We start from the raw sequence: 27,515 nt of genomic DNA, 5'->3' as shown, positions 1-27,515 counted from the left end.
TGTAATCAGTGTCAAGACTCACCAGAAATTCACGTTGTAAAGAGGTGATTTATGAGTTGAATTGCTGGGTTTTTGCAGTCTTTTTTCCCCCTCAATTGCTTTGAAATGTACTGTCAATTAATGACAATTTTCTCAAATAAATTCTTATGTATTTGTTTATACACCTACTAATTATTTTATTTCTAGTAAGGCGACTATAACTTAGAAAAATATCTTTTTCTAAATGGAATCCATTGCTGAAAATGAAGGAGATTTACATGCAAGTTACTTGGGAATCTTGGGTGTCTCTCATTACATGCTTTGACTCAGTCTTTCAGGATGATGCAGATTTTCACCACTCCAAACAAGAAACTGATTGCCTGGGTTCAGCTGCTCATGTAGGGACAGACAGCTGGGGTGTGGATAAGGCAGTTTTTCTCCAGATAAGAAATGCAGAATATTTTACACGCTGGGCTGTAATGGATTTAAAGATGCAGAAGGGAGTCCAATACAGCAGCAGTCACTTCACTGTGACACAGACCAGGCAACAGCAGATGAGGATGAGGTATTTTCCTGAGAGTTTGCACTGAGCAAACCTCGAGGTTGTAAGTAAATCTTCCTTGTTCTACATATAAAGTTAAACATGCAGAGTCTGCCTTTTTTTTTAAACAGTACTCATTTCACCTTCAAAAGAGCAAGAGGGTGTTTCCATTTTTAGTCTGAAATACTTTGAAGTATTCCCGTTCCACAGAACAGGGATCTGGATAGTATTTGACAAAAAAGAAAAAAATTAATTCCTTATTTTCATTTTGGTTGCAGTAATAAAGAAGTTAATGATCCCACATCTGGTTTTGTCCAGATATACTCTACAGCAGCCCACTGAAAACAGCACAGTTTGCTTATAGTTTTACTTTTATCCCAAACAGAACCTAATCCAGCCTAAAAAAGTGTTCTTAAACACATCCCCAGCCAGACTGCCACACGAGGCAATCAGCAACCTCTGGGCTGATGTCACTTACCCAGAGCTGCACTTAAGAGCTGCTTGCAATTTCACCACAGCAGCCAGATAATATTTAAGACAGACCTTAAAAACTTTTTCTTTGGCATACCACAGAATGAAGAAACACCACCAAAAAAAAAACCAAAAAACAAAAAACAAAAAAACCAACAACCCCAAAAAAAACCCAAAAAAAACCCCCCCAAAAAAACCCCCCCCAAAAAAAAAAAAAAAAACCACCAAAAAAACAACCCCCCAAAACCAAAAAAAAAAAAAACCCAAAAAAAACCATCCCAAAAAAACAAAAAAAAAAAAAAAACCAAAAAAAAACCCCCCCAAAAAAAAAAAAAAAAAAAAACCACCAAAAAAACAACCCCCCAAAACCAAATAAAAAAAAAAAAACCCCAAAATCTTCATTCCACAAGTAACATTTGAATGCTGACACATCTGGAACAGCTGGGTAACAAGTTGTGCACATCAAGTTCAGAAAGCAGCTGCTTTTAGCCTTCATTTCAGGTCAGGCATTTGTTTGCAGCCATCAGTATATTTTATTTTGTAGCAGCAGTGTTCCCATATGGACAAGCCAAACAGCTCCTAGGATATACCAGCAAGCACATATAATGTTCTTTACAAGAAATGAAGGCCAGATGTTGCTTTGCTATCTCCATGTGCATCCTTAAAAAAGTTCAATTAAGCTGTTTCAGATATATTATCAATGCCAGGTACAGGCAATTTGTTTATCAGCCGCTTAAATGTCAACTTTCTAAAGGACAGAAAATAACATTTTAACTTAGGATTCAAACTGATATAAGATTAAACTACCCTAGAATAACTTCAGAAAATAATTATGGCACCATCCAGGATCACAGGGACAAAATAGTACTGTGTAGGGAAGACATCATGAGCCATTTCTGAGATCTGAATGAGTACTACTTATGGTTTATTAGAAAAGGAAAAATAAAACCCTCCACCTTATCTTTAAAATACAATGAAAAGTTTGAGGTAAGACTTATGCAACAGCACCACTGATTAAATGTTTTCTATTCTGCTGCTTTGCTCACCCAGGGCACAACTTAATCCACTAGTGTAAGTCCTAGAGAATTTAATAAATCTATTACTGACAGTGTAGTTCATTAATGTTTTTCATGTATGCACTCCTGGTCCAACCAGTGGATCCAATGGGGTGGATAAGAATTCTGTCACCACCATCCAATTAATGTGATTTAGATTGAAAGGTGCAAGTTTTTTTTTTTCTGATTTCCTGAAAATAGAACCTTATTGGATTCATTACATGATGCATATTTCTGAGGAAATGTGAAGACTACTTTTTTTTTTTTTTTTTCCAGCCCAGTGATAACATAAACAAGGTTTGGGTTTCAGCTGCCTGGTGAGGTCTTTCCCTCTGAGCCAGTCCACAACATACAAAAACTGCCAAGACACCAGCTATAACTTTTTGAGTAATGTCACTTTATTAAGGGACTTTAAAGATTCACATTCTCTAGTAGCCTTGGAACAATGCAAATGGTGAACAAAAGACAAAAATAGATGTAATTGGTTCTGAAAAGCATGAACATCTGTAGAGAATGTGCTGCATTATTCCTAAGGACTCCTGCTTTTGAAAAAAAAGCACGTTCCATATATACAAGTGTCAGTGCAATAGCCAATAAAGCAATCAGTCAGAAATATAAAAATATCCTAGATACAAACTTAAAATAGATGTTTGAAGGCTGACCGTATCAGTATTCTGATATTTCTATATCTCAGGAGTACGATCACTGGGATGAGTTATTCTGATGAGGTAAGAAACAGTAGATGCTCTGTGATAACACAAAGCCATACATTTATTATTATTTTTTTCCATAAGACAAAAAAATAGAGCACCCAATGAAACTCCAAGTCTTTGCAGCAAGTGCCCACAGGAAGTGAAATTATAGTTTATGATCATTACTACATTCCTGCATCATTCACCTTTGCTGTCTTTGCCAACAATTCTATCAGCAAAACTTGCTCATTCTCCCCCCTTGCCCAGCTCCATTACAAACTGCACATTCCTTGCAGATACACCAAACCAACAACTGCTTTAGACACAGGCTAACACCTATAAATTTCCAAAAATCACTTAGTCATTCTTTCGTTGCAATTCTTTTCTTGGCAGCAAGGGCAGAAAGAGATTGCAAAACTTGACAGCAAGCAGCTCTCTCTAGGAGGGTTAGGGAGAGAACAGGGTGTGTCCTATCTGCTTTGCCTCAGGTGTTCCAGGGATGCCACTGAACTTAAGCCTTGCTTGGTTGTGCAATAAAAACATTCTTCTTCTTTGCCCTGTTTTTGCACTAATTTGGGGCTGCTGTTCCAAAAGAAGAGGGTGATATGGTAACTTTTCAGCTCAGTGCTGTCTGCCTGCATCATCATTCATCTCTCCTTCAGCCACCTCTTCCACTGTGACCCCTCCAGGCTCTGCTGCTGAATTCTAGAAAAAAATTCCTGTTTTCTTACTTTTCAGAGAAAATGGCAGAACAACAGGTAGCCAGACAACATACTCTGCATCTCTGTGGCAAAGAGCACCAGGAAGAACCGGCAGCAGAGCTGGGAGTGCCAGAAGAATCCAACAAACACAAATTCCTACTTGGGGTGAGGGGCAACAGTAAAGTAATTTCAATATGTGGGACAGTATCAGGCACTCCTCTATGGAAAAGCACAATGAATGATGTAGCTTCTAGAACAGCAATATTAACTTGGTCAGGATATGATTTGTAGGATAAAAAAAAAGCACAACAGGAGCTGGCAGCTGCCTTCCTGTGAAACTTGCCTTACCACTTATGGCACACACATGCACTGAAGCACACAGCAGTTGCCTGAACCTGCAAAAGATTCCTCAGCTTTACATCTTTAGATTCAAAAGCTTTCCCTGAAATATTTTTGTTTCTCTTAGTTCTTTTCTAACCCTCTTTTGTCTCAGGGAAATTCAGGCAGCTGTGCCATTTGGAACAGCAAAGCTGGTAACATCTGTAGTGTGACAACACTTGACAGACTATTTCAGGTTTTCTTTCAGTTTCTGGAAGATGCTATGCAGACGCCAAAGCCTCCAGGAATCATCACACTTCTCTCCTTAACCCCACTGAACCTGGCAATCAGCGTTTGCAAATATTGAATTACTGCTCACCACGCCCCACTAAGACAGGCTATTACCTCCCGTGTAAACAGGCAGGGAACGGAGGAGCAGAATGACTAAGTGATTATTCCAGAATCCACAACACAAGTCTGGGAGAGCCAGGAGCTGAACCTGTATTTCTTGCATCTCAGTCTCAGGTTGTCTGTTTTGTTCTGTGTTGCAGCCTTAATTCTTTCCTGAAGAGGAAGACTGGGATCTCTTAAGAGTCTGTCACTGCTACTCTGGTTGACAGGTGATGTTGCCAGTGGGGTAGGAATTGTTGCATTCCCCACATCAAAAGGTGGAACACAGTGTGACATCTGTTTGCTGGAAGAAATACTAACCATACAAGTCCTTAAGAACATCAACATTTATTTAATATGATATAAAAGAAATGGGATATGAACATTCGTATCTGAACAATAATAAGTGGCTTCTTATACTTACATCATATGTGCTCATTGTATAATATATACACAATGAACATAATTACATTTGTACACAAACTAAGTACTGGATTGAAAACCTGCTTATTGCTGTACACACCCCAACCCCATGAAGGAAAAGCCCAGTACCTCAAAATACCTACACTCCATTTTAGTCAAGAAAAAGGAACCACTAACATTAATGTCTATGTTGACAGAAGTGTGGCAGTAACTGCTGACATTGCAACCTGACCAAGAAATCATTACAGCAGAAACAGGACATCTCTTACTAAGCAATAATAAAAATGGCACATTTTAAATATATCTATATGTATATATATATAAAAATTTTACAAATAAATTGTTAAAACAATAAATCGTAATGTTGAAAAAGTGTAAAACAAGGTTTAGTGGTGATATGTAAAATTAACCGAGTTATGCATCTAAAAGAAGCAAAAAAAGTAAACTTATATGATCCATCATTAAAAGAACATTAAATTCTGAAGAACAGCAAATAAAGTTTGACTGTAGGCTGCACATGAAAAAAGAGCCTTTGTTTTATGTGCACGGAAATCGTAGCAGCAAGCTGGTATCAGGAGAACAATCTGAAGGTTGTTGAGTGTACACGTGGGCCATTTAAAGCTCTCTTGGAATAAACATTTTCCAGGAAGTGATAAAACGATGCTCTGTGGCCAAAAGCATCAGAACTATGAATTTCATAGATTTAAAATATACTGTACAATATCTTCTCATATTTTCATAGGTCAGGTCCATACATCTCAGGCATGAATTGTTTCAACAGAAGCCGTTAGTGCTGCAAGACAGACACAGATTAAGTTACTCCATTTTAGCAACAGAATATCATCTAAAGAATTCAGGGGATTAAACACAGCAAAGAACTCCTGACCCCAACGTAGCAATAGTTAACTGTCTTAGAAATAGTTGTTTCCAAAATCTGTTTTCCTGATGAAATAATACTGCTGTCAAGATATTTCAACAGAAAGAAGCAAAGCCAAGATTTCTTTTTTTTCAAACTGACACCACTTTGAATGAAAGTCTGTTTACTCTGAGAGTTTTATCCTGTTACATACAGTCACCTCCAAATGCTCTTCAGCTAAACCCAGCAACAAGAGCAAAGATCCTAACTGGTCTGAGAAATGCAAGGCACAAATGAAGAGGGATGCAGAATTATTGAGTTGCTACACTGCACTGGCAGTGCAGTTCAAATGCCCCACCCAGAGCTTGCTGTATTTTGGTAATTGCTGCAAGGACTTCTATAAATAACTTTTAACAGTTCATTGGTACAAATGTTCCTGAGCTTTGAACCCAGGTGATGTATAAAATTTCATTATCCCCCCCATTACTCAGTGCAAATGCAATGCTTAAAATCTAACAGGGCTGGTGGTGCACACAGAGATTTGTCTCTGCAAAGTAAGGGCTGTGACAAAAAAGGAGCCTTGTGTTAGGGGTTCCTCCTTAGTCCTTCAATATCCTGTGCCATCCATTTCCTATGGCAAATTCCCCCGGCATGGTGCCAAGAGTATCATTTTTCTAATTGACTGTAAAAGCCAAACACAGGTATTACCTCTTCATTCCCTGAAATCTACTATACATTTTCCAGATGTTGCCTGAAAAATTTGGTTGCACATGACCAGGGCTGATCCTACAGCCTGGAAGTTCCCTTTGCCACTTAAGGCTTCCTGAAAATCAGGGATGCTGAATTCCTGTGTGTTAAAAGGTGTGCCAAAATCCCTCAGCAAAGCACTGGAATACTGGAACACAGCCCCAGAAGGTAGAGGGCAGTAAGCACTGTGCTCCATCCATCTCCTCTGTATGCTAAGCCCAGCTCATGGCACAAATTTGTTTTGGAACTCCAAGGAAACAACCAACAGAGGCATCAGGTGCAGCGATGTGGAATGTAGGTGCTTTTCCCAACTCAGCCCAAACCCTGAACAGCCACAAGGGATGTGTCTGAAGTTCTGGAATCCTTTCTCCATCAGAGGAAGGATTCCATGTGCAAGCATGGAATCAGGCTGACAAGTGCCATTCCAGATGGACCATTCTGCCATAAAACTAAAGCAGTTAAAGCCTCTTCAGGGGCTTTTGGGGTGGAGCTGTCCTGAACACAGAAATGCTTCATCTCAGAACTGGCTGTGGGGATACACCTCAGCAAGGGGGCCAAGCCTTTTCCTACTAATTCCTATTTTATTCAGCATAAATCCTAAAGGAAATGAATTTTCTGAGCTGAGAGCAGCTTAATGCAATTGGTGACAGATTTCTGGTTGCTCCCCCCTTCCTGACAGGTGCCCTGTGCCTACAGACAGAATCCAGCAGTGCAGCTTCACTTTCATTACTGACCCAAACCTCAGCTGATGGGGGAATGTTTGTCCTGTTTAAAAAAGAGATGCATGATAAATGTGTACATATTTTTACAGTATATTTATATAAAATAGAAAGATTTATATTTATAAATTTATTTATAAAATATGTATACATATATTTATGTTTATATAGTGAACCTGAAAAGCATTAACAGTATTCCCAGAAGGAAAGTCCCACTCATTTTTTTAAATAGTTCTGTAATAAACATTTTGAATAAAAGTACAAGAATTCAAGCTAAATCTAATCATGGCAGATCACACCCATCAGGAAGGCAGGAGCAGTGTCAGGACTGAATGTGAAGATGGCATTTTCAACTTTCTCAAAAGGAGAAAATAATTTAATAATATTTTAATAATTTTCCTTTTTTTTTAAGGAGTATAAACAGTTTCTTGCCCTTAGTTCATATGAGAAAGGTCTCTGTGATGCCTTAGAAGTCTAATTTTGCTAAAATGAAACCTTGGTGATTGAGACTCAGACAGTAAATTTTAAAAAATGCATTTTCAGCTCTCTTCATACTAAATGACTTAAAATGTCTCAATTTTAAATCATTCTTGATTTTAAAGCTTTCTTAAGTTACATTAGCTGTGGCATTTAACATTGCCACTGAAACAAAGTAGAAAATTTATTTAAACAGACGCTTCCTGACAACAAAGAAATGTGGACTGATTTAAATGCTGAAGCATTCAGACTATATCCTACTAATTTTGTTGAACACCTGCCCAAACAAAACAAGCACACACTTTATATTTCCTTTGTCATTCATTAAGTGGGTGACACCACAGGTAGAAAATGCAAACCTAGCCTAACTCATGCTTTCTAACTTGATTCCTAGAAGCAATCACCCACTATGGCAGGGAAGAGCAGCTGTGTAGGGCTTTCTCCATAGAAAGAAAGGAAAAACAAAAGTTTGTAATTGTTGTTTCCATGTCTTAAGCCATGAATTCTCCAGGCCATCAGCCCAGTCCCTCCTGTGCATCCCCAGCTCTGAGCTCTGGCTGCCCCTTTTGCCCATGGATGAAGCACCAAGACTCATGGGCACCTGTGCAGTGATGCTCAAGCCTTAACTCCCTGTTTTGGAGCAGCTCAGGCTGTTAATTCCAAGGCTATTACCCTGCCAGTTGTGGAGAACATGCTTGATAAACCAATTAGCCCTTGATAAACTAATTAGCCCTTTCTCTTTGTAGCTGGACAGAGAATGCACTCCTTGCAAGCAAATCAATACACAAATTTATTTCTTTTCTGGCTCATTTCTATTCAACATCGCAGGTGACCCTGTCTTGCTGAACATCAGATGTTTCTCACAGAAACAACAGCACACAAATCAGCTGGAAGAATATCAGGAAGAGGAGAGGTGGGAAAGAAAGCACGTACTTCTCTGTAACTATACACACATGAAATGGGATCCTTCTGTGAGCTGGGTCTGTGTGGATGGAGCTGGTGACAAGGATGATTCTGGTGAGGAAGGCAAACTTTTCACTGCCAGTCATACAGCAAAAGAAAGAAGAATACAAGTTACAGAAGCCATAATAAAGATCAGCTTGAAAAAGCACCATTTCAAGCTGTAGCAAATATAAGCAGAAACAAATGAAAGCTACACAAGTAAAGGCTTAAAATCTGATCAGCACAAAATCAAGGGAGAGCACAGCTGATCCTTAATCAGGCTTAGAAATAACTAGCAGAACAGCAAACACAGGAATGCTGACGTTTTATGTCGCCAAGAAAGAGAGGGGGAAAAAAAAAGAGTAAAATTTAAGTATTTGGGATAGGCCCAGATCCACCTTCATATCCCAGCTCAGATGAACTAAGTGTTCCCATTCTGCTGAGCAGTGCAAAATGCACACACAAGTTCTGGTTTTGATTATCAAGTCACAGAAAGGATTGCTGACTGCACTACAAAGGTCCAGATCACCTTTTATATCCATAAGTTGAACCATTTGGCTTACTTAACCATTCCCATCACCAAATAATGTCTTCAAGTCTATCTTCTCCCTTCCTCCTTCCCTACTCACTCCTTCCTTTTTTTTCCTTCTTTGCACCCAGTTTTGCTTTATTCCACTCTTCTCTTCTTGCAAAATAGTCCACCACCAGTCATTGTACTAGCAGATCGCTGTTTTCTGTTTTCTTCATCTTTCTTACTCCTCAAAACATGGCCAAACTGGGGTCTTTTACTTGCTACTTTAAAATATTGGAAACTCTCAATAATTCCACAATTTTGGGTATATCTAAGGTCACTCAGCAGCAGGGAGTAATGGTAAAAAGTCTACACATAGCCAGGACTGAGATGAAAAAGGAAGGATCTGCTCCAACCAACTACAGCATGACTCAATTTCTGGCAACAGTTATTTAAATCTCTGAATTAGCAACTATAAAAGCTATATTAAAACCTCAGAAAAATGGAGTTTGTGTAGCTGTCCACTGGGAAACTATTTTTCTGTGCATTATAAAACTGTACACTTCACATGTAGACTAGCTCAGCATTTTCAATTCACAAGGGTTTCAGAGCATCAAAAGACACAATGAAAATGAAATAAAGTTTTACATATGTACTGGATAAGTTGTAAGCTTCAGTCAAACTCTTTTCCATACCTGCTGCTGCCTGATTTCCTTTTGAAGACTGTGCTGCTAATTCAAATGAAGACACAATCCCTTCTTGTTCTTGAACACTGAGTATTTCACTTTCTTCTGAGCTGCTTTTGGGTTTGTGGTTTGCAACTGTGGTCACACTCTGCAAGCTGCTTTAAAAAACACAGCATTTAGAGCCTGCTCCAACTTAATTTCAGGTGTTAACCACTAAGTATAGGAACTATAATTTAATTTTCTCCTGTTAACAGAAAAAAAGTGGCAGCTTGCAAGTCTGGGTAGCATAAATTAAGCAGGCATTTTGAAACCCTTCTTTTAAAAAAGCACCTGGGATTGAATTCCTTTCCTACTGCTGCAGGATCCTGAGACAAAGTTATGACCTAATGTGAGATCTCACTTAGGACCTGCAGTGCAACCTACACCAAAGCTAGGAATTGTGAGAGAGAAATATCCAAGATGTAATGTCCCTCTAATTCTGCAATGCTGCAAAGCAGTGAGGTAAAAATTAAAGCAGGAGATGTACAACAAGATCTTGAGTTTTCTCCTAAATTAATCAGCAATAAAGACCATGCTATGCAAGCACTGGCTGGAGTGTTCATAATAAATTGATACAAAGATTGAAGTGACATTATTAAACACATTTTGGAGGCCAAGACAAGGATTATGAATGTATTCTGTTTATAACTGGGATAACACTTGAAAATAAATATTGTTTCTCCCACCAAGTCACCAACTCTGAACCCCTGCAGCACTCAAGCCTCTCACTAGATTTCCCTATATATAAACCTCTCAAAACCATATAAATAAACCTTTTCAGTATTTATGGCAATTGCTTGGTCCACTCAGCTAATAAATACAGCATGCAAGTCTAAAATAGTCTCTGAACATCTTGTTTGATTTTTACCTTGTATCACCATCATGTGTTTCTTCCAATTTATTTTTCTTTTCTGCTTTCTCTTCATTACTCCCTTCTTTTGAGTCAGATGCAACATGTGCATCTGATAAAAGATCATCAGTTTTTGACAGCTATAAAAAAATTGAAATCATGAAACAAAAAGCTGTAACACACACTAAGTGGCAGATAAGAAATACAGTACCAGGAAACAGTTTTATTAACAGACAAATTTTGCCATCATGTATACTTAGTAACTCAGAATTACATAACTTAAGAAATTTTTATCAATACCATGCAGGTTAATAGAGTTATCCTAAAACTTATACCAGAGGCCAGGGGCAGGGTTTGCCTTAATAACTTCCAGAACTTCTCTGAACCCTTTGGATTGCAGCCTGCCTGTTTTTCCATGCTATCCCTCTCTTCACAATGCCAACAAAAATTCCAGATGCTGCAATATTTTGTTGGTAAGACTGAATGCTGCTTTTAAGGACATAATTACATAATTTTCCTTTTGAAATATTTGTGTATTTAACAAAGCAACAGTCTATTAATAAGAAAGTGTTTCTAATGGATAACAACAGAAATTAGTTATTTGATTTTATACCATTCTCCATCAGATATACATATTTAAAAAAACTAAATATAAAATAGGAAAACAAAAGGATGATTAAACAAAAGAAGGTTTAACTGAGGAATATGGATATAGAAGAATAAAAAACCTCTACACAATACTTTAATCAATATTCAACTATAAACAGGACATGATTATGTAGAAGCAACTCTAGCAATCCATTCTTCACAGTCAGTCTGGTTTTGCTGAGTGTTAAGGGCACTTTAGTACCTGAAACACCAAGGTAATTCCCTGCCAAGTGTGTTTCAAACTCAAGACAGAAATCAAAGCAGTGAAAAATAGCTAAAAGTACAGGTATTGCCTGCTTCCATGTGTAATTTGTTGTGTCAGCTTTATTCTGCTTTCTAGAAACCATTGGATGCACTATAGCCAACCAAACAAAAATTCAGGGACATTAAATGGCTTTTAAAAATTCCACTGGGGTAGCCTAAGCAATGAAGAGCTCTTTATTACTTAAAGACCACATACAAGAAAATTCAGTGTCTCAGCTATAGACAGATCCCAATGAATTTTGTGATTCTCTATGGAATATTGTATTCTCAACAAGAAGTCTTTATCTTCCAAGCAAAAGGAACTGGTTCACTTTCCCATCCTCTGGTGTGTGTGTCTCAAAATAGTTTGTTACTGCAGGACAAGCTGATGAACAGTTTAATAAGGAATAGCTCTGTACCTCTTTAGCAAAACTTGAATTATGCTCTTGAACAGTTTAATAAGGAATAGCTCTGTACCTCTTTAGAAAAACTTGAATTATGTTCTTGAACAGTTTAATAAGGAATAGCTCTGTACCTCTTTAGCAAAACTTGAATTGTGTTCTTGATCTCCATCATTTTTCAGCTGCAATATTTCTTCCCCAGGACTTCCATTATTTTGTTTCAAATTATTTTCTCTGCTGGTGCTCTCTAACTCCTTCATGTTACCATATACTGTATCCTCCTTTTTCCGATTCTGAGGAACAAAATTGGCACATGGACATATCGTTACAAAAGTTATCACCCTCTCAGTTCTGAGCCTTGTGCTGCCCTCTAACTGATTAAAAAAAAGATATCTGAATAAACCTTAAACATAGATTGTAGGGAAAATGGAAATCATTAAGGACTTGGAATTTTCTCATTTTTGTACTTTTCAAAACAGTTCAGCCTAACATTTCTTTGTCTGCAGGATTATTGTGCTTTCTGCCCCACCTTCCTCTCCAGCATTTCAATGTCACCCTTATCTTCTGAAATTTCATTCACATTTAGCTCAGTCACAAATCAGCTCAGCAGCATTCTTACTTGCATTCACAAGTACTGCTCTTTTTGTAAAATAGCTTTTTCTGGTTTAAGAACAAAAATGGATAAAAATCTGCTTTCAGCACAGAAATCACAGTGCACCTGCATGCACTTCCTCCAATTATCTTGGGTATCCTCCAAACCTGTGGTGATTTAATAGAGGAAAACACAGTATCTGATAATGGCAGAGGACATTAATAATTTCTTTACAAAAAAATCCATTGCACAGAGAATAAGTTGATGCAAAAATTCTGAGGAAGGATGGTGGAGCTGACTCAAGACTGTGAACTTTGAACATGATACTGGCAGAGCTGAAGGGAGGCTCATCTGAGAACTGGAGCTGAGAAAAATAGGAGCCATGGAAGCAGTAAATCTCCAAGCTGAACTCCTGTGATCTAACACATGCACCCTATTAGGAGGAAATTCCACCTAAGTCAGTTCATAAATCAGTGTCTCTGCTCTCCTGAATTCAAGTATGCACCCCTTGTCATCTGCTCGTCCCAACACCAGTTGTGAAGCAACTTCCTTTTGGATTATGGTAATCACTTCAAAATTACACAGCAGGCCATCTATGAAATCCTCTCCCCCCTCCAATTCTTAAATAACCAAACCACAGTCCAAAAGACTTCCAGCAGTTAATGCCATTGCACCATTTTTCTAAAAATCAATAGACATAAAAACTATGCTTTTAGAAATTAAAGCTATTGCTCAGCATAATACCTCATCCTGCGGCTTTCAGCCAAACAGCATTCTGCAAGAATTAAAGTTATGGTAGAAAAAGTGACTTTGTAACGTGGACTATTAGCTAAATATTCAATTCAGAGATCTTCTCACTCACTCTATGAATTTCTCCTCATCCACAGAGGTCTGATTTCACAGAGGAGACTGAGGGACGTGGTGCAGTGAACAGAATTACTCTGAGTTCTGGCCCACATCTGGCCCCACTGTGCCACACAGGACTGCAGCTCCCTCACCCTGAGCCATGGAACAACACCACAGGGCAGAGGCAAAGCTTAAACTTTCCTTTCCAGTAAAAAATACGGAAAGAAACATCTGCAAAGCTTTGCTTGGCACGACCTCTCCTCGAGAAAGGCAGTGTTAATCACAGAAATATTTGTAGGAACTGCCTTCACATACAGCATTCCTGATGGCAGCCCAAATGCAGATGCTCTATTGCAAAGGCTAAACTGCAATTCAGAGCCTTCTGGGGATGCAAAGTTCTTGAAGAAAAAGTAACTTTTGTATAGCTCTGTAGCAGCTTCTCAAGCTGAGAGGGGAAAAAAAATCAACCCAAAATGCGAAGCTGAAACATCTTTGGAAATACCTGATTTCCTGACACTGCAATATATTTAAACTGCTTTTGGAAAATCAGATGGTTAAATGCCTAAAAAACAAAAAAAAAGGAAGGCATTTCCATACCAGCAGAAAAGCAAATAATAATAGTAAAAAAAAAAAAAAAAAAAGCCAGTAAAGAGTGTGGCCTGAGGAAAAAAAAGTATTCCAAAAGATTAAAAACCCAAAGAAACAAAAAATCCAACTCCATTAAGCTACTGGAAAAGAAAACTAATTTTAAATATCTAGAAACTAGTAGGCTGCCTAATATCTGCTATCCTATATCTGGGTTTGGTTTGGCTGTTTGAATTTTGTTTGATTGTTTGGGGTTTTTTTAGATATGTATTCAGAATAATATTTCCTGGTTAGTGACAAGCAGTTGTATCTCCCCTTCTCTCCCATCCTTTACCCATGAATAAACTTTTCAGGCAAATAAACAAGTTTAAGAAGGGTGAAAACAAAAGTGTGGGTTCTAATTTAATGTATTTATGGGCTCAAACACCACAGCAGAAGAGCACCATTAGGAGCTTTGGTCATAAATACACATTCCTACCTAAAAATGTTGCAGATGTTTGAATAAATTACAGGCAGAAAAATCAGCACTGACTCCAGTTCAACATCAACAGAGTCACGATTCTCCCTGATCTTGTTTTCAGTCCTCAACCTTGTAATTTCACCTTGTTTGCTAAACTTGACCAAAACACCCCTCCCTGCTCCCAAACTGCACAGTGCACAATCAAATGGATGTGGATTTTTTTTTTGAAGAAACACTTATAAGTGTGTTGTAATTAGGAAATAGTTGGTTTCTGATTGTGATAACGTGAATTATAACATCTGTATTGTCTCACCCCTCTCACGAGACTGAAAATGGAATAAAAGATTCTAAAATGCCTCCCAGCTGCCCATCTCTGGGTCAGAAATAGGTATTTTCTGACAAATTGGTGCTCCCATGTCAGGAACAGATAACTCAGCTAAACTGCCCAACCTGTGGGATAGCCTCAAGGTCCTTTTTGTGAAGTGTTGCTGTTTGCTTCCCAAAGAGGCAAAGAAATGGTTTCTACCATTAGGTCTAAGCATGAGGGTTGTCCTTTTGAGGCTGTGACTCCACAATCAGTCTCAAACCAACTCCTCTGGTGTTCAATCAAATGGATGTGGATTTTTTTTTTGCTTCCCAAAAAGGCAAAGAAGTGGCTTTTACCATTAGGTCTAAGCATGAAGGTTGTCCTTTCGAGGCTGTGACTCCACAATCAGTCTCAGACCAACTCCTCTGGTGTCAATTGGACACAGGAAAGCTTCTGATCACCCACCTGTGCCAGTTTGAGGGGATTATCCCTGCCATAGGACAGGCTCTGGGAGGGAGACTGCTCTGAAACACCAATGAGATTGAGCCCTTTCCTCTTCTCTCTCAGAAGAGCTTGTGGTGTCTTGTGGGAAATGGATTTTTGAGAGTTCTCAGGGGCTGACAGAAGGCCCACACTGTGTGCATCCACATGCAAGCTCTGAGACAAGAAATGCTGACTAGGAAATGCCATGGAATGGGACAGACATTGTTGAGACAGAAATGGAGCTAAAAAAAATTATATCAAAAGATGACCTTGCAAATAAGACTGGATACTTTGGAGAAATAGAACTGTGAAAGATGCATTCCAGTGGGACCCACGAGGGGTAATTTTAGATGACTGGCTTTAAGACATTTACAGCATGGTGTGGCTCAAGTTGATAGACCAAGAAACACTTATAAGTGTGTTGTAATTAGGAAATAGTTGGTTTCTGATTGTGATAACGTGAATTATAACATCTGTATTGTCTCACCCCTCTCACGAGACTGAAAATGGAATAAAAGATTCTAAAATGCCTCCCAGCTGCCCCATCTCTGGGTCAGAAAAAGGTATATTCTAACAAATTTGTGCTCCCATGTCAGGAACAGATAACTCAGCTAAACTGCCCAACCTGTGGGATAGCCTCAAGGTCCTTTTTGTGAAGTGTTGCTGTTTGCTTCCCAAAGAGGCAAAGAAATGGTTTCTACCATTAGGTCTAAGCATGAGGGTTGTCCTTTTGAGGCTGTGACTCCACAATCAGTCTCAAACCAACTCCTCTGGTTTTTAACTGAACACATGAAAGCTTTTGATCACCCACCTGTGCCAGTTTGAGGGGATTATCCCTGACACAGGACAGGCTCTGGGAGGGAGACTGCTCTGAAACACCAATGAGACTGAGCCCTTTCCTCTTCTCCCTCAGACAAGCTTGTTGGTGCCTCTTTATTCTTTCCATCTGTTCCTCCACAGTCATTCGGGGCCGTGAGCCTTCTGCAAGGCACAGCTGCTCCACTGCACTCCTTGGCCTTTCCTTAAATGCAAGAAAAAATGTTTCAACAAAACTAAGATTTCCAAAAGAGATCACCTCATGATTTACTAAAGAGCACAAAAACAGTGGGCAAATAAAGACCTCCTATGTATGTGAAAAAAAAAAACCAGTAAATAAGACTGGATACTTTGGAGAAATAGAACTGTGAAAGATGCATTCCAGTGGGACCCACGAGGGGTAATTTTAGATGACTGGCTTTAAGACATTTACAGCATGGTGTGGCTCAAGTTGATAGACCAAGAAAGACTTAAAAGTGTGTTGTAATTAGGAAATAGTTGGCTTCTGATTGTGATAACGTGAACTATAACATCTGTATTGTCTCACCCCTCTCACGAGACTGAAAATGGAATAAAAGATTCTAAAATGCCTCCCAGCTGCCCCATCTCTGGGTCAGAAAAAGGTATATTCTAACAAATTTGTGCTCCCATGTCAGGAACAGATAACTCAGCTAAACTGCCCAACCTGTGGGATAGCCTCAAGGTCCTTTTTGTGAAGTGTTGCTGTTTGCTTCCCAAAGAGGCAAAGAAATGGTTTCTACCATTAGGTCTAAGCATGAGGGTTGTCCTTTTGAGGCTGTGACTCCACAATCAGTCTCAAACCAACTCCTCTGGTTTTTAACTGAACACATGAAAGCTTTTGATCACCCACCTGTGCCAGTTTGAGGGGATTATCCCTGCCATAGGACAGGCTCTGGGAGGGAGACTGCTCTGAAACACCAATGAGACTGAGCCCTTTCCTCTTCTCCCTCAGACAAGCTTGTTGGTGCCTCTTTATTCTTTCCATCTGTTCCTCCACAGTCATTCGGGGCCGTGAGCCTTCTGCAAGGCACAGCTGCTCCACTGCACTCCTTGGCCTTTCCTTAAATGCAAGAAAAAATGTTTCAACAAAACTAAGATTTCCAAAAGAGATCACCTCATGATTTACTAAAGAGCACAAAAACAGTGGGCAAATAAAGACCTCCTATGTATGTGAAAAAAAAAAACCAGTACAAACACCAATTATCAATAAATGAACACTGAAACTCAAAATAAAAGGAAGGAATAATTTGCTCTTCTGAACTATAACACTACCATCACCAACAATAAACATCAGGAGAATGGGTAGATGTTCTCTAAGCCACCCTTTCAAGCTGAAACAATTTACCAGACATTATAAAACTGGCAAACACAAGATATTTGACTGAGACAGAAACATAATTGAAATTTAATGATCCAGGACATTTATACCAGTAGATCTAATGGTAATTTCTGCCTTTTTATTTCAAGAAAAACTACAGCTGGGCATCATTTAGCTGCAAGTTCAGGCTGAAACGAAGTGAATTTACTACCACTTAAAAATCTGTAATTCTAAGCATCATCTTTTTCCCAAAATAACACCCATTTACCTACTGTTCTTGAAATTCACTGGTTTTCAGGCAGATTTGTACTTTTCATGACAGACAAAAATGACTTCAGGCTAACCAGCTGCATTCAGTACATTTACAGGAACTGATTTGATTATGAAAAGTGATATTCCTTCTCCAGTCAACATCCTGGGAGTTTCTCTCTCCTCTCCCAGTCTTCCCACAACTTCTCCTCTACCATTTGTGCTGTAACTCTGGCAAAAGTTTTCCTCCCTTTTGCATGAACTTCATGTAAATGTGTGTCTTTAACCCAGAGACTACAGAAGTGTGCAATCTGAAATTTCAGGTTTATTGCCTGCATACTGCTTACTACATCCTTATTTTGTGGCTGCTTCAGCTATTTCCCAAATCATTTTAGAACTGAGATAAATAAAAGCCTGTGTTTGTTATAAAGGGGCTGTTAAATTGCCAAATACAAGTGTCTGAAAGATGCTTCATGTGCTTTCAACTCAAGCCTGAACTTCAGCAGACCAGCAGATTTATTATTTGCCACTCAGCTCCTGCCCAGTTTGAGGGTCTCCCTGCAGTTTAACATGAGCAGCATTTATAATTTCATCATTCTTTCTATAGCTGTCTCTGTTAGAATTTTGGGTGTTCAGAATTTTAGACTTTTTTGTGGTTTCAGGTATAGACTTTTAAGAAAACACTACATTTGACTTAAGGTTGTAGAGAAAGTTACTAAAATTGAATGATAGAACTGAGATGATAAGTGTGTAATACCACTCAGTGGAAAACTTAAAAGTTTTAGAATACAGTAATATATATAAAGCTGAAATAGAAGTTTTAAGGTAGTAGCTAGTCTTTTTTCTTCACCTTCTTCACTTTTTTTTATGGGTTTGAGTGGTATTTTGCAATTAGAAAGAAAAGTCTGCATTGTGGGACACAGGTGATTAGTTACTGAGTTAAAAGTAAAAATAATTTAAGTGTCATTTCTTAATTAAATAGCTTTTCTTTAAAAGACTTTGTAGAGATAAATATGGAGCCATTCTGTAGTTTATTAGTAAAATGCTGTAGAACTCACACTTTGTAAGACTGTAATATAGGTAAGAAATAACACAAAATACCATCTCGAGTGCCTTCAATCCCAACCCTGACCCACGCAAAAAAAACCCCAGAAGAATCCAACTAGCATAATTAATTAAGTATATAATGCTTAATCTAGTATATAATGCTTCTGTAACAGTGAATTTTTCTTTCTTTTTTTTTTTTTGTTTTGAAGATCATGAAAGTAACTTCAACTTTTGGAGTAACTACCAAATTTAAAAATGTATAATTTAGCCTAGTATATAATGCTTCTGTAACAGAGATTTTTCTTTTTTTTTTTTTTGGTAAAGATAATGAAAATAACTTCAACTACCAAACATAAAAATGTATAATTTAATCTAGCATATAATTCTTCTGTAACAGTGATTTTTCTTTCTTTCTTTCATTATTTTTTCTTGGTAAAGATAATGAAAATAACTTCAACTACCAAACATAAAAATGTATAATTTAATCTAGTATATAATTCTTCTGTTACAGTGATTTTTCTTTCTTTCCTAAATTTTTTTTTTGTAAAGATAATGAAAATAACTTTACCTTTTGGAGTAACTACCAAACATAAAAATGTGTAATTTAACCTAGTATATAATGCCTCTGTAACAGTGATTTTTCTTTCTTTCTTTCATTATTTTTTCTTGGTAAAGATAATGAAAATAACTTCAACTTTTGGAGTAACTACCAAATCTAAAAATGTATAATTTAGCCTAGTGTATAATGCTTCTATATATAATGCTTCTATAACAGTGATTTTTATTTTTTCTTTCATCTTTTTGGTAAAGATAATGAAAATAACTTTAACTTTTGGAGCAACTACCAAACTTAAAAATGTGTAATTTAACCTAGTATATAATGCCTCTGTAACAGTGATTTTTCTTTCTTTTTTTTAAAATTAAAGATAATGAAAATAACTTCAACTTTTGGAGTAACTACCAAACTTAAAAATGTATAATTTAATCTGGTATATAATGCTTCTGTAACAATGATTCTGTAACTGATTCTATAGTATATAATTACAGTAACTACAGTATATACAGGGATTCTATAGTATGTAATGATTCTATAACAGTGATTTTTATTTATTGCCTGTTTTTTTTTTTTTTTTTTTTTTTTTTTTTGGTGAAGTTAATGAAAATAACTTCAACTTTTGGAGTAACTACCACATTTAAAAATGTATAATTTAACCTAGTATATAGTGCTTCTATAACAGCAATTTTTGTTTTCTTTTTTTTTTTTTTGGTAAAGATAATGAAAATAACTTCAACTTTTGGAGTAACTACCACATTTAAGAATGTAAAATTTAACCTAGTATATAGTGCTTCTATAACAACAATTTTTGTTTTCTTTTTTTTTTTTTTGGTAAAGATAATGAAAATAACTTCAAAGTTTGGAGTAACTACCCAACTTAAAAGTTATAATTTGATCTAGTATATAATGTTTATATAACAGTGATTTTTCTTTCTTTCTTTCATTATTTTTTCTTGGTAAAGATAATGAAAGTAACTCCAATTTTTGGAGCCCACATTTAAAAATGTATAATTTAACCTAGTATATAGTGCTTCTATAACAGCAATTTTTATTTATTTTTTCTTTTTTTTTTTTTTTTGCAAAGATAATGAAAATAACTCCAATTTTTGGAGTAACTACCAAACTAAAAAATGAAGACATCCAATGCTCAAAGGTCATTTCAAAGTACCGTTCTTAGATCTATCTTCTTATTCTTCCTCAAAGTGACATAGGATGCTATGGTTGAGGACTCTGGCGTTGGGGATTTGGTTCTGGGTGGAACAACTCCCACAGGGAAATGTGAGCCTGCAAAACAGCAAAGGAACATACTGAGCACTGTGCAAAACACTGCCAAAAGTGGTGATTTGTGTTCTAGAAGAGACACACGTTCAGCCTTGGGAACTCTTCTCCAAAAGGCAGGTTCAGAAAGCGGTGCTGAGAGTTGGTGGGTGCAGATTTTGGAAGCCCAGCCAGCTCCTGGTTTGTGTGTGCACACCCGTGCTCATGTCTGTGGGTGAATGAAATCACCCCGAGGATATTCTGCTATAAAGCAGCAGTTTGGGTCTCCTTTAGACAGAAAAAAAGGATAAAACACGGCAGAATTCCATTTTCTTTTTGTGTCGGGTCACAAATATTCCTCTGCTCTCATATGGTCCCATTTCCCTTTAATTGCTGATGTTTGAAAAGAGAGGGAAATGGCTGGCATGGGAAGTGTTCAGTACTGTAACCACAGTGCACAACCACCAGAAAAACCTTTTTAAATTTCCTCTGAAAATATTTACTTTCAGAACCACCCTCAATAAGAAACTCCCATCACTGAGGGATAACTTCTTAAAATAGCAAGGTAGAAAAAACTCAGAGATGAGCTGCCTTTGTTTCTTTCCTTATTAGCTTAAAAACTTAAGACAGAATGGCATTAAAATGTTTCCTGTCATGGCTTACACACTATAACAGAACTGAAACAATCAGAAATGGTTACATTTTCCTGCTGCATGGGGATTGTTATTGTCAGTGAATGCCCAGAACAAGAAATGTCTGTTAGAAAATTCATTTGCTCACATGATAAAACACAGCTATGATAAACAACACACTGAAGGGAGTTTTAGAATATACAGAGCCTCTCACTGCTTGCTACCACTGCAGCTATTCTGTTCCACACCTCTAAATATGATTTATCTTAAAGGGATTTGCACTACTGCTTTCCCTGATTTATGACTGTTTTTCTACAAATGGACAGAATAAAATAATTTCTGTCTTTGAGACAGAAAGCAGATGAGGGTGCTTAAAAAGTGTTGGGTTTCTTTACATAATGTGGATTTTCTCATTTTGTCCTTATCATTACTTCACCTCCTGACATAAATTACTGTGAATAATCAGAAACATCACAGGTCATTGAAACCTAGGCATGTTGTCAGAAAGACAAGTTTCTCGATTTAGGTCATTGATGATTAGCAAATCTCAGGATAAATATTCCATTTTCTGCCACCAAGTTAACAGGCATTTAATTATGTACCTTAACATTTTATCTCAGCAAATACCCCAGAGAGTCTGAATTGACAAATTGTGTAAGTGCAAGCTTAATTATATCACAGGGCCATTCACATAATTTATACCCAAATTGTATGCTAACCTTAGTTTTAAAAACCTCTATGACCATTGTGATGGAAACAGTATCTTTGTATAAGCATAATTCTTGCTAATTTATACCCAAATTGTATGCTAACCTTAGTTAGTTTTAAAAACCTCTATGACCATTCTGATGGAAACAATATCTTTGTATAAGCGTAATTCTTGGTAAAATTCTGTTATCATTGCATCAGCCTGCTCTGTCAAAGCACCAAAACAGAAGGCAGTGACCCTGCTGGCACTGGCAACATCAATCCTTAGGGTCAAAAAAATAATTTAAGTTTAGGTAGTTCCCCTCAAAGCTCTTAATATGGATTTTGGGAGGTGCTAAAGCTGAGCTTTTCCCTGAAGTCACCTTTAACAAACTATTCTGTGTGTTTTAACAAACAGAATTGAGAAGCACTTCCTGGTAAAAGACTCTACCAAGCAATTAGTAGCTTTTATGGGAGCTAGATGAAGAGAAGAATCCAAAGCATTTAGCAATTGCAAAGACCTTTATTGTCTGTACACTCCAAGGTCATGATCATTATTCCTATTATATCAGAGGACAGAAGGCAATTCAACAATTACAAGATTAAAAAAAAAAAAAAAGAAAAAGACATTGTTTCCCTGCCTTATGAGAACCTGAAAATTCTGTGGCGCTGCCTTTTTGGACGTTCCAGCAACATAACATCGGGAGCTTGATTCAAAAACTGAGTAATTGTTCAAGGGCAAGAACACAAAATGGGTAATTGTTCAAGGGAATGGTGTGTGGGGAATGTGAGTGATGTGATTAGACATGGTGTCAATAAGGATTTCAGGCTTGTTGGTGAGTGTAATGTTTGATTTTTCTGCGGTGTAATTGACTGAAATTTCTCTCGTCATGTAATTAAATCATTATTTCATTGTGGAAGCTGTTCCATCAAACTGAGAAATGGACAGGCTGCAAAGGCATGAGGCAGCTTCTACAACACTCTACAAAGCTCTGCATTCCTTGTGAGAAAGCTGAAAGGTTGCAAACACCGTGCCTGGGGGACAAACCTTTAGATGAAGATTCTGACTCTGAAACTGGTTCTGTTTTTTCTTCACCATTAGACTCATCCACTTCTGCTACTGTAGTTAACTCGGGTTCACTCTTATAAAGCCTATAATCAGGACCCTGAGGAACAGCAAGGGATTAGGTAAATAAACAGGTACTTTGCCACAAGTATTTATGTCTTAAGACTCAAATAAATTATTTTGTTATTTTGTGTTAACTCTGCTCTCACTTAAAGACGGTGTTAAATTCTTCCAGTGGTATGGCAGAAGTGTTTTCTGGTAGGTAATTTGAGTAACAACATTTTTAGACAATCAGAAATTATAGGAGAAAACTGCCATAAAAAGGCAGAGTTGTGGGGTTTCTTTAATGATTCTTCTGGAAACAAATTGGTATAAGCTTCAAAAACTGAGCCCAGAGTTTTTTAAAGAACTAGCGAGGAGAAGAATCTAAATTTATTCAATTTAAGTCTTAAGACATTTTATATATGCACAGAACAGATGACAGGAGAATGTGAAGAGCAAATGATGCAGCTATAAACAAAACCAAATAAAAGTGAAACCATAACACAAAAGCAGCCAGATGAGTAAACAAAAACGGTGGGAGGATGCTTCAAGAAGAACGTGGCAGTTTCAGCCACTTACACAGTAAGATCCATTTCTCTGATATCCTTGAACTTGGTACATCTTCTTTTCTTCTGTCAGATGTACTGGGCCCCTGCTATAACAGAGCAAGGAGCTGCTATCACTGGGCAGAGGGGGGATTATGGGAGGATGCTCTGTAAAGTCATAGGACCGAGGGAGTGGAGGACGAGGTGGGACTACTTCCTCTTCCTAAAGATTGTAGAATAGTCACCTTATTTAGACGTGCGCACCTGGTACAGTTATTTATAACTTAAAAAGAAAAATATATTACCATGGCTACAGCAGCTATAGATTTTGCAGTTAAAGGGACAATGTCACATTTAACAAAAAGGAAAAAAAATGAATCTAGCAGCTGCGCTTTCTGCTGGACACGTACAAACTCTCTAAATTTAAAAAATTAAATCTGTTATCTTTTGAAAGATTTTTACATAAACGAGACTTTTAGAAAGTTCTGTAAGCCAGATGTATATTGCAGACACTTTAGATAACCATGACAATGTCCCTTTAAAACTGTAACTTCTAGCCAGATTTTCAGAGGAATTGAACATTTGGGAGCTCCCACAGTCTCAGATCTTCTTGTGGGTGCTCTGACCATCTGAGAACCAGGCTCAATATCTCAATAAACATATAAAGCAATGTATTTCTTCCCATGAAAAGTGTGGTGGGTAGAAAAGATATCCATAAATCAGGGTTTGTATTTCTACATTAAGAGCCTAGGGAGAGGAAAAGGTAAGAAATGGAAAAGAGAAACATACCAGTGAGAATACAGAGATACAGTACAAAGGAGAGTTAGAATTACTAGTGGAGGTATCAGTCTTTAAAACTAGTTCATAATATGGTGTTTTTACAGAAACATACTGAATACATCCTTCAGACATCCTTAAAATATTCACAATAACACTTGTTTTTATCATAGCCATGTTACAACTTCCATAATGCTAAAATAGTAAATATGCTAAAACCATACCTCATTTTTATATTTAATAGAAGAAAATGTCCTTGATACCATGATGCCTGTTTGGGGGGAAAAAAAAAAGAGAAAAATGGTTTTCAATAAACAGCTTTTAAAATATGAACTCTAACCTGTTGCTATCAACCAAACACACCCAAGCATCAACTTAAAGCAGTATTTGCTTTGTTCTTTTCTTAGTCATTGTGCCATTTTTTCAAACATACAAAGCAGTGATGGAGCTTTTATTTAAAAAATGTATACAATCCAATTGCATTCCCTACTGCTTACCTGTCTCAGAAGAGCTTCTTTGCTGTTTATGTTTAAGCAAACCCTCCATGACATCCTGAATTCTCCAGAGCTCCTTCTGAATCTGAGCACGCTGTATCCCTGCTGATTCAGTCTGCCAGCAAACAAACAGCATATATGGCCACCACATCAGAACACATTGCATGTGGGAAAAAAAAAAAGAGAAAACCTTTCTCTCTCTTTAGACTACACTGCATGTCCTTTCACAGTGAAGGAAGATAAAATGCAGTAGTGACAGACCTTCTCCCATAAAGCATTCAAATATTGTCTGGAACAGAAAGTAAAAGATTGACTCATTTCATAATGCCTCAGTCAATTTGAGAGCAATCTGCTAATTCAAACTTCACTTCAAGAACAGAATTTCATCTATGGTGTCCAAAGAAAATGCAGGCAGACTTTGCACAGGGGACCCACATACAGCCATGGAAAAGGAACCATCACTTCCTACCCCAAAAGAGGTGGAGATGAACACAGTGTTTGCACATAAATGTATTTACATGCACACTGTGCACCAATCAATGCAAGTTTTCCAGATTTTGGGCTTCTTTGCAATTTCTTTTGTAGCTGAACAGAAAATCAACCCCTGGAGCAAAGATCCTGCAGTGCAGAGCACACCCATGTGCCCATCCTGGATCACCTGTGCACACCTGCATGTCCTTATCTCTGGGAGTGTGCCACAGAGAGCCCTCTCTGCAATTCAGCACCTGACTACTAAAATACAGCAGAACTTTTGGTTTGTAAGCCCTGAAGCAACACCTACAGCATTTCCTGTAATTAGTTTCTTTTGATAAAATGATTTAATTTTAAAATATTCAGTGCAATGGAAGGATTTGTGTGAAGATGTGTTATGACTGTCAGAGCAACTAAGGTGTGAGAAAACCACCCCATTTCAAACCTGCTCACTGAAACAAAAAAAAAGGAAAGGAAGCTTCCAGACAAAGGAATACCAGTGTTACAATGTGAAAAAAAAAAGAAACAAAAAGAAAAAAAAGAAAACCTGAAGATTTCTTCACAACTTACCGGGTAGAAAAAGAAATTAAAAGTTTATAAATTACTTCACCATTTCACCCTTTGTCCCCCTTTTTCCATTTGAACAGTTTTAAAACTCATAGGAAGTGCAAGTGAATTGAGTGTATTTAAGATCTTTGGCACACCTGAATTTCTCCAAGCCGATCAAGCTGCTCCTGCATGTGGTTCCTTGTTACAGTTACATCATACTCCAATTTATCATATTCTCTCCAAGCTCTTTCCAGTTCCTAAGTATATAACAAATGTAAAGAATTACTGATGCATGTCCAATTAAAAAAAAAAAAAAAAAAGGAGTATTTTTTTTCTTTTTCCAGTGGCAGGAAACTTCAGAAAGTAACACAAAAATAGACACCAGCAATAAATAAACAGATATATAATTTAGAGAACGCAATGTTTGAACAGCTTTTTGATTTTCTAATGATACTGAATGAAATTCAAACAAACTAACAAAAAAGACAGGCAAGGGCAAATTCTTCAGAAAATGCCTTTATAGTCAGCAGGCATGTGGATCTTAAGCTGTCTTTCCAGTGAGGCAGAAAAGCCACAAAAATGGATGCAAATTTGTCTCTTTTATCAGCCAGAATACACATGTGTGAGTGCACAGCATGTGTGTGCACGGGCAGTGCATTATGCAGGGGAAATGCAGCTGATCCAGCCCTGCCTGCAAGGCTGCCAACACACCACTGCTCTGCACATGTGCAAACACCACAAGGAAAAGGTGAAAAAAAAATAAAATTGTTCTTCTTTGAGGTCAGCCCCACTGTCTCACTTTTGCAGCCTACATCAAGCAATTTATTAATTTAGAATAAATTGAAAAGTTAATGAGGGAAAGCGTGTCTGGAGGATTTCCTTTCCCCTGGTTCCATTTTCTGTGCCCAACCAATTCCTGCTACAAGGCAGTCCAACACCCAGACTACAACCAGGATTTCAGGGCTGACATCCTGTCAGTTTTTACCACAGCCACCCCCTGGAATTTGACACCTTTTTGGAAATATCTGTAAGTAGGCAAAAATGATTCACTGTCATCACAAAGCAGAAAAGGACAGTAAACAGCAATTTCCTCCCTATCCCTTTTATTAAAAAAAAAACAAAACACTTTTGGAAGTGAAGAATTTAAAAGATCTTTTAAAATGTAATGGCCCACTAGAGAGAGACTATGGCAGTCCTGCAGCTGCTTTTGCTTAAAATAAGTCGAATACAATGTGCTTCACATGAAATACCTTATTTGCATTATTTGTCATCAATTTCTGTTATCAATTTCTTGATAACAAAGAAATTATTATCAATTCTGTTATCAATTTCTCCTATTTCAAAGATCATAATTACCACACCAATTAAGACAGTATGCACCCATTCCTAGTATAAAAAAAAAATATACAATTAGAGGAAGACCATTCCATGAATGCAGTGAAAAGATCACTTTCCATCCACCTTCGACAAAAACACAAGCAAGTAAAAGACAACTGAGTTTTTGCTGGGATGCAGTTAAAAAAACCCCACGCAATTAGGAATATGAAGACAGTAATTTCACAGCTGATGAGGTTTTGCTGGGAAGAACGTGGTACTGGGTTTTTGCTGGGATGCAGTTAAAAAAACCCCACGCAATTAGGAATATGAAGACAGTAATTTCACAGCTGATGAGGTTTTGCTGGGAAGAACGTGGTACTGGGTTTTTGCTGGGATGCAGTTAAAAAAACCCCACGCAATTAGGAATATGAAGACAGTAATTTCACAGCTGATGAGGTTTTGCTGGGAAGAACGTGGTACTCACTGCAGTGGCTCGGGACACCTCCCGACAGGTGCTGAGCAGTCCGTTCTGCAGGTCATCTCTCTGCAGGATTACATTCTGTATGGCTGCTGGGTTATCTGCATTCATCTCTATCTCCTGGCTTGCTGATAGCAAAGCTTGCTCAAGCGTGTACTATTGTAATAAAAAGAATTATTTTTAATGCGCTGCATCATTGGGTTGATTTTCGTTTTATTTCAGCTATCAATG

The 27,515-nt window shown here is 37.5% G+C and overlaps 1 protein-coding gene across 1 annotated transcript in view; it reads right to left on the bottom strand.

The window, feature by feature from the left end:
• Positions 1-2,422: 2,422 nt before the first annotated feature.
• Positions 2,423-27,515, bottom strand: part of PLEKHA5 (pleckstrin homology domain containing A5) — a 164,749-nt gene continuing 139,656 nt past the window's right edge. The window contains exons 17-29 of the mRNA XM_041398703.1: positions 27,291-27,440; positions 25,645-25,746; positions 24,473-24,584; positions 24,200-24,246; positions 23,233-23,421; positions 22,594-22,711; positions 20,138-20,253; positions 15,774-15,983; positions 11,824-11,982; positions 10,416-10,537; positions 9,518-9,663; positions 8,323-8,407; positions 2,423-5,363 (exon numbers count right to left, since the gene is read on the bottom strand). Of these exons, the coding sequence (XP_041254637.1) occupies positions 5,345-5,363; positions 8,323-8,407; positions 9,518-9,663; positions 10,416-10,537; positions 11,824-11,982; positions 15,774-15,983; positions 20,138-20,253; positions 22,594-22,711; positions 23,233-23,421; positions 24,200-24,246; positions 24,473-24,584; positions 25,645-25,746; positions 27,291-27,440 (1,575 nt within the window). The 3' untranslated portion in view covers positions 2,423-5,344. The remainder of the gene's footprint in view (positions 5,364-8,322; positions 8,408-9,517; positions 9,664-10,415; positions 10,538-11,823; positions 11,983-15,773; positions 15,984-20,137; positions 20,254-22,593; positions 22,712-23,232; positions 23,422-24,199; positions 24,247-24,472; positions 24,585-25,644; positions 25,747-27,290; positions 27,441-27,515) is intronic.

Source organism: Onychostruthus taczanowskii, unplaced genomic scaffold (genome assembly GCF_017590055.1).
Source record: "Onychostruthus taczanowskii isolate IOZ18803 unplaced genomic scaffold, ASM1759005v1 scaffold15, whole genome shotgun sequence".
Taxonomy (NCBI): domain Eukaryota; kingdom Metazoa; phylum Chordata; class Aves; order Passeriformes; family Passeridae; genus Onychostruthus; species Onychostruthus taczanowskii.
The sequence above is the reverse complement of the archived record's forward strand: the minus strand, read 5'-3'. Positions and strand labels throughout refer to the sequence as shown.